This window comes from Anopheles darlingi, chromosome 2 (assembly GCF_943734745.1).
Source record: "Anopheles darlingi chromosome 2, idAnoDarlMG_H_01, whole genome shotgun sequence".
NCBI lineage: Eukaryota > Metazoa > Arthropoda > Insecta > Diptera > Culicidae > Anopheles > Anopheles darlingi.
The window spans coordinates 86,431,902-86,439,401 of NC_064874.1; the positions used below are offsets into that span (position 1 = coordinate 86,431,902).

Below are 7,500 nucleotides of genomic sequence, written 5' to 3' on the forward strand. Positions count from 1 at the left end.
CGGTGGCGGTCGCCAGCACACAGACATCCCTTCCAAACCTGCGATCATCTCCATCACAGCAAGCTACTACGGCTGGAGTCGCTTCGAGTTCGATCGGTTTGTTGCAAACGGGAAAGACCATGACCATTACTGGTTATGGTACCGGTATACCTTTGGTTAGCAGTACGTTTGTTATTGGAGGGGGCTCCTGCTACAACTGTGGCTCCCAGAAACACACGGGTCTCGATTGTCCCGAGGCATCGATGGAGGATATGACACGTAATTCAAATTTTACTCTTGACTACAACACAACCTCCTCCTCCGGACCATCTTCTGTAACATTGACCACTAGCACGTCGACGCTAGTCAGTAACAACAACTCGGGCACTGCCGATCATCATAACGTTGGCGTGATCAAGTTGGATCGTGACAACAGCAGCAGCAGTAGCAGCACTGGCAGCAGTAGCAATAACAGTACTAGTAGTAGCGGTGTCGGTACCGGCTCTACTCAAATGACTAGCAACAGTACGACAAGTAGCAACAGCAACAGCAGCAGTAGCAACAACAACAATGGTAGCAATAGTAGCAACAATAGCAATAACAGTTCACTGGATGTGCCGTCGAGTTCGCCAACGTCCTCCTCGATAGCGGTGGCGGTTGACTCCGGCAATAGTGGAGTACCGGGAGCTACTGTTAGCACTAGTAACATCAGTAACACCACAAGTGGCAGCAGCAGCGGCGGCAGCGGTAACTCTAGTAGTAGTAGTAGTAGTAATAGTAGTAACCTCGTGAACGTCAGCGGTAAGTGATAATCGATGTCAGTTGGAGGCGATATACGGTTAAACCGATCCGTTCTGGTGGTGATTACTGTGTCCGTTGCGGCAGTAGCCATGCTTCTCTCGCTCGTTCTCGATTCGTTTCCCTCGTCATCATCATCTTCCTCGGCACAAATGGCGGTAAACTTCAACCAAGCCGATGGCAGCTCTACTTGAGATGATCTGCATGATGTTCTGGCTCCTACTCCTGTTTGTGTTGCTGCTGTTACTGCTGCTGCTGCTGCCTGGTGTACCTCTACGGTAAATAAGATTGCGAAGGGCTCTCAAGGGTTCTTAAATTGGGGCCCCTGAAATTTGACATCGACACAATACTCTCTGCCAAAATCCCAAAACAAAAAGTGTGTTAAAAGGACAAATGCAGCGACAAAAGGAACTGCATATTGGTACACATTGGTTTCTTCCGAGAACCAAATCTTGAGTTGTGTAATTAAGAAAGCTGCGTGCGACTCTTAAGGCTTAGTGTAGGGAGCATTGAACGGAAAATGCCCCTATTAGTTGTGACGTGACACGAGTGTCGAACTAATGATTTTATTATGTATTTGGTTTTCTAGCGCATACAGCATAGGTTATGATAAAAGTTGTTTTACGTCCGCAAAACACGCACGTCCCAGGCGATGGATGTTTTTAATTGTAGCTGTGTCACCTTAACTTTTACATTTCCTACACTGACACATTTTCCTGTTTGGAAGCTGGAAGGAGCGCAAAATTAGCATTGGCTTCATTTTTCAGATTGAGTAGATGTATAAAGATTGTATGCGATATGCAATACTTGGGTATTCGTCATATTGTAGTGCAGGAAGGGACGATACTATTAGCACAATTTCGTGCCATGATCAGAAGCAGAACAGTTTGACATACTGCTGCATATTATTTCGGCTAATAGTTGGTTTGATACAAAGTACAGATCGCAGGATTCAAGAATACGCAGTACGGTTTATGGTAGCAGAACACAACTCAAGTGGCAATCCGGTTATTCGCCATTTTAGGAAGCTTTTCTATCAATCACGAATTTGTTTAAATCTCGACGATAAAAAGAATACTTATATAGGATAATCTCGTACCCACACCGGGGGCCAGCACTCTGCCGTTAGAGCTATCGGACGTGTCACAATCTAAGCGATTTCTAATGATAAAAATAAAAAAGAGGGTAAAACAGGACATTTTGCAACCAAAAATGCTGATTCTCGAACCACCACAACGAATCCAGGACTAGGACACCCCGCCAGGAACATCTGTGAATCCTTCCTCTTCGCAATCTTTTCATTTTTGATAAGACCGTTGTCACCAGGGCTGTCCAAGGCGTTCCTTCTTTTGTGGGTAGTATCACCAATGTGCAGTGTAGTTCAAAACATCGCTCACAAATACGGATCTGTGGAAAATTGAACTGAGAGAGAAGAAATACTACAGCAAAAGCGTTCTCCTCCTTTTCGTTACCGCTTTAAAAGGGAAACCCTTCCTGCCTTCGTTCGTTTTTAGAGCGGTTAGAGCTGTATTGTGAATGTGTTATGTAAAATTGAAATTGGTTTTAAAAGCATGTTAGAGAATTACTTTCGGGTGCTACGCTGGAATGTTTAGCAGAATTTTTTTATATTAACAAGAAGTTTTGGGAAGATGTTAAGAAAGTTGGAAAGTTGACAACTTTGCACATGCGCTCTATACTTTTGCTTCGAAAGCAGCTATGTTTATAGATTCGAACTCTGGCACACGGAAATCATAAAAAGAATTTGCAAAAAAAAATCAGCAAACTCTCTGTCGTAGGTAAAGCAATCCCAGCAGACGGGAGTGGTGTATTATTCGAAGGGAAGGACAATGATGCATCAATGCTGACAAAGGTATACTTAATGTTGGGCTGGCAGAAGCTGTGAAGTCAGCGCGATCGTGTGCAAGTGTGGAGAGATTTTAGTTAAACTCGACTTTGAAATTTTAGCATCTAACATACTTACGGCTCCAGACCATGCACTAGCAAGTAAGAGAGGCAGGAATTGTTCGGAGGTTTTATGGGAAACAGTCAGTGTGTACACTATTACATATGGTTTTTAAGAACACAGAATCGTAGGATAAGCGAAAAAGGCTCGAAGAAACGTACGAATCCCGGGATGGCTTGGTTCCAAGGTAAACGTAGGCTTAGTGTAATGATGTGTGGCTCCATAGATCCGTACCGACGGGACTCGGACTCCGTAATCGGCACTGTACACCCCATACGCCGTAGTAATTTTTAAGCTATCGGTCGAGACATTCACATTCACACTGCTACTATCCGTGGTGTTGCTATTCTGGTTCCAGTAGATTATGTAAACTCACGATGGTGCACATCAAACAGTTTCTGATTGTTATTGAATCTAAGGCAAACGATCGCTACTAATGTGGTTCGTTTGAATGGAATCAGCATTGATTAAGTTAAGGGACTGCCCGGGAGATGGATTTGACAAGGGCAGGCCTACAACTATAGCATTGTGCAACGAACGCGTAGCGTTTGTATTGCGTATTTCATATTTCTTTGCCTGATAAAAGGGATGAAAACAACGTACCTTATAAGGGTATAAGATTCAAAGCCACTCTCAAAATACTATTTCAATGATTTGCGACATCGCTGTTTGCAAGTTGACGATTTATTTCGTTTTCCAAATGCAATTTACCTTGCCTCAAACCAATAACAATCCCCATAGATTCAGCGTGATCCTGCTTCTGTCCCCCGACTGGCTGCTGCAGTACTAAACGCTGTGGCAGTGTTCCCGGACTGAGTATACCTACTACTATTACAACTACTGTTGCGTAGAGCTGATAGAGATGATGAACGAAGAGCATATGTGAATGCTATTTTTGTAGATAAGAATAAGCTATAGCAATCAGAAAAGTTGAAAAAGGCGAAAAAAACAAGTTAAAAGTACACAATACTAATCCCAAAGCAACATTTCCGAAACGGCGTAACGAAAAGGAAAAACGACCAAAACAGAATTGGTAGTTATTCTCTATCTCTCCTGGTTCTCGCTTATCGATAAACGTGCGTGTGTCCTGTGTGTTGGTGTGTAAATCCCAGCTAGAAGAACCCAGATAGAAAGATATGCTTAGGTTCATGTAAATGATGCGGGATAAGTGGCGAAGGACAATTTAAATCAAATGAGAGGATTGGCAGAGAAGTGCACATCGTGATTTAGCTCGCAGTGCACACCGCGAGGATGTCAGTTTCGAATTAAAATGCTCGTATAGCGAGTTGCGTCGTTTGTTTTTGTTTCTGTTTGTAAATAGAACATTCAATGTGGGAGGGATTAAACGGTTTGACTACTCTAGATAGAAAGTGATAGTCGTTTCGCCAAAACACCGGCGTCAGTTATCATCGACGTCGGAGGCAAGTGAATGTGTTGCGTATGATAAGAACGGTGAAGCGAATTAGGAAGCTCTAGCGAGCATAAGTGTGTGCGTGTGGTTTCGGATGCGGTTTGTTTGAAAGGATACTGCGAGAACGAGCATCGTAATTGTAAGTAAGCTAATCACGGAATCGTTAGTGTAATAAGCAACAAGGAGCTTTTTATTCAGCTAAATGGCCATTGGATGATGCTTTTGGGTTTCCACAAAAATCATTTGAACAAAACTAACCTTGATTGTAGTAGATATAGGGTATGGAAACCCCCGAAATCTTATTAGCAACCGCCGAAGGCATGGAATAGAGAGTTGCACGAGATTCTGGTTGTGTGTCTAATCGACGAATGCAATTGCGTGATGATTAGCTGGAAAGAGATTTGAATTGAGTGCGAACATGGAAAGGACCCTGTGTGTCCGTGATGTGATGACGGAACAGATCGTTGGCAAAATAAAACACACACAAACCAAGAACAAAAATCGCAAAATGGTGTTATTGGCAAAAGAAAGTCTGCAAGATGAGAAAACGATGTACTAGATTAGGCAAGATTGTGAATAGTTCAAATGAAAGATATAGGAATTGAAATTTAAGAAAAATGGCTAAAATCGATGGGAAAATTTCGGGAAAAAAGAAACACAAATGAAACAATGAAATCCAGAATGAGGGGGCTGCAGGAGGCGATTGCGCACGAACTGGTAAATCAGACAGACAGGATAAAAGAAAAATAGAAACTCTCATTCTACTCTGAAGTAGTGAATATATATAAAACAAAAAAAAACATATGAATATAGGAAAGCGTAAAATAATTCGACAACAATTAGTCTATTACGGAAACAAAACAAGCAGTGTATTTATATATAAAATTATAAATAAAATAATTTAAACAAGTTAGCAAAACAGTTCCTTCGCGTAGATTTTTATAAAATTGCCCATAGCGCTAGCTTGGCAGAATGGCAGCTATTTGTACAGTGGTTGCTCGATCGTCTGTAAAAGGGAAAAACCGGTAGATATAATTCATAGATTCCGTCTCTAAATTAAGTCATTTCCTCTTCAGTAAGGCATTTCAACTGGCGTGTACTAAAGCGGTCCCTCCTTTATTTATTGCGGTACCCCTACCTCGTTACGATTGACATTTGCTGAAGAGTTTCAGAAATTGCATTTGTGGTTTCTGTGGTGCATGGGGATACCATTCAATTTACCTCTGAGCACAATGCAAGCACCAGTCGTTTGCATCAACCCGTTTCATTCAAATTTGAACGTCGCACATCAACCATATAAATAAAATATCATTAAGTTAAGTTATGGAGCACATTCAATTACCTATCCTATTTGTTCGCCATCCGCGAATACGTGCGGCGAATCGTTGAATAATTGCGTTCTGTTTCCTGGAGATGCAACTATTCACATATTTGTTTGTCTGGAACCACCAATAGGTTACGTTATTGTTGGTTGCCATAACTACGATGACTTTTGAAGGGGATCATTGTTGTAATGGACTATTTTCTAGAAGTGCCGATGTGACCTGCAGTGCAAAATTGATTCTTCATGAACATTCTTTTCAAATTGCCCAATTAACAGGATTAAAATGTTGATAACCCCTTACTTGTCGCCATACTGCATTGAATTGTAACTCGATACACGCATTATTTTGTTTACTTTTACTTTGCACATAATTCCACATAATCTATTGCATTGACCTCCCGAAGCCATTGCTTTCAATTTCGTTCATGGATCGTGATGAAAGGCCACTGGTTGCGGCGTTCGCTTAAAAATTGACAAAATCTAGCTCTCGCATCATCCGCAAGGTGAGCCGCAGTGTTTTCACGTCCGAGAGCCAGGCCGCATTACCCTTGTCCGGATCGATGCGGTGCGGTAGCACCAGATCCAGCCGATACTTCGGGGTGGCCACTACTATACCCTGCTGCTTAACCGCCAACTCAATATGATGTATGCCGATCGTGTCCTCTTCGCCGGTCAGATACACATCGATAATCATATTTTCGCAACTGGCCGTACTGGGAGATTTACAATTCATCTGCAGATAGATATCCTCAGTGGCCACCGTCTGGCGATACGATATCCTATACTCGGGCCGCTTTCGAGTTTCGAACAAGGCTTCAGCCTCGCACTGCTGCTGCAATTCCCATTCCTCGAGTGTCTGCGGTTTCTCATCGGGTACCGCTGACGGTTGCAGTGGCGCATAGGTGCACGGTGTTATATGCTCCGTTGGGTCAACAGTGGTGATCTTCTTTTTGCTTGGTTTCGCCACAGGTTCGCCGATGTCTCCAGGCCCTGAAAGTGTATACGGTGAATGAGGCAATATCGCCAAGGCGGGGACAGCTGAATAGCTCAAGACAAACCAAATTGTGGACCATCCTGCTGGGTTTCCTCATCCGACGAGTCATCGTTGCTGGTTTTCAAAAGCTTCTGAAGCATTTTAATGCTCTCACCACCTAGGAGGGACATCTTGCCGGCATAAAATATGAGAACACAAACACGCACTTCCAATCAATCCCAGTCGACTATGATTTGTAATATCGATAAAACACAGCCAGGTACAAGCGGGTCGCACTGTGCGCTCACCAGCATACTAAATATGGAATGTTGCTATGGTAGCACTGGGTAACCTAGACGCTCTGACGCATGAGGATTTTTGGGTGTCCCGTTTGAATACGATTTTAACTGCTCACTACTGGATAAACGATGGGACTACTTTTGAGCGAAATGAAAATATATATTCTTTATAAATATGGAATACCGGATCATAACTATGCCGCATTAGATTTGTCCGTTAAATGGTTGCATGTCTAGTCCGGTAGGTTCAAACGTCGATTCACATTTCATGAAACTATAAATCACACATTCAATTCTGTATCAGGAAGAGACTGATGAAGATCTCTCCCTAACCGTGCCATAGGGTCTTGAGTATAAAATACAGGCGATCACTGTACAAAATCAAATACCATATCCGATCGGTAGAGATCATTCTATGATATCGGTTTTGCCTCAATCGGAAACAATCGCCTCTTCCGCGCGGTTCTTTGGCCGTGGCTGCTGCGGCTGCTGCTTGTGATATTATCCGTTTCTCTTATAACCACTAGCCCCTCAAAACGGTTGTGTCACGACCAAATCGCGATCAGCGAACGCGCGCGCACGCTTCATGTTTGGGCGGCGTGCGTCGGTCTCGTCTGCTGCCTGTCTTCGCCTTCTTCTTGATCCCAGCATCGACCAGCCTCTGCCTTGCCCGCTTACTCAGTCAGCATCAGCACTGCGACAACGCCGCGCAGTGGTCTGGTCGCGGTTTGATGGCCGTGCCATATATTCTGT

General features: G+C 43.3%; 2 protein-coding genes across 3 annotated transcripts in view; one reads left to right on the plus strand and one right to left on the minus strand.

The window, feature by feature from the left end:
* LOC125950970 (transcription factor mef2A) overlaps positions 1–5,532 on the plus strand; it is a 10,465-nt gene extending 4,933 nt beyond the window's left edge. For both annotated transcript variants that reach the window (XM_049679391.1, XM_049679392.1), the window contains exon 4: positions 1–5,532. This exon is cut by the window's left edge and continues 988 nt beyond it. In XM_049679391.1, coding sequence (XP_049535348.1) covers positions 1–788 — 788 coding nt within the window. In that variant the 3' untranslated portion in view covers positions 789–5,532.
* A 336-nt stretch (positions 5,533–5,868) lies between these two features.
* Positions 5,869–6,816, minus strand: LOC125950971 (dynein axonemal assembly factor 6). Its single transcript, XM_049679393.1, has 2 exons — positions 6,534–6,816; positions 5,869–6,465 (listed from the first exon to the last, which is right to left on the minus strand). Exons 1-2 carry the CDS (start codon positions 6,637–6,639, stop codon positions 5,939–5,941), a joined length of 633 nt encoding a protein of 210 aa, XP_049535350.1. The 5' UTR covers positions 6,640–6,816; the 3' UTR covers positions 5,869–5,938.
* Between the last annotated feature and the right edge of the window lie 684 nt (positions 6,817–7,500).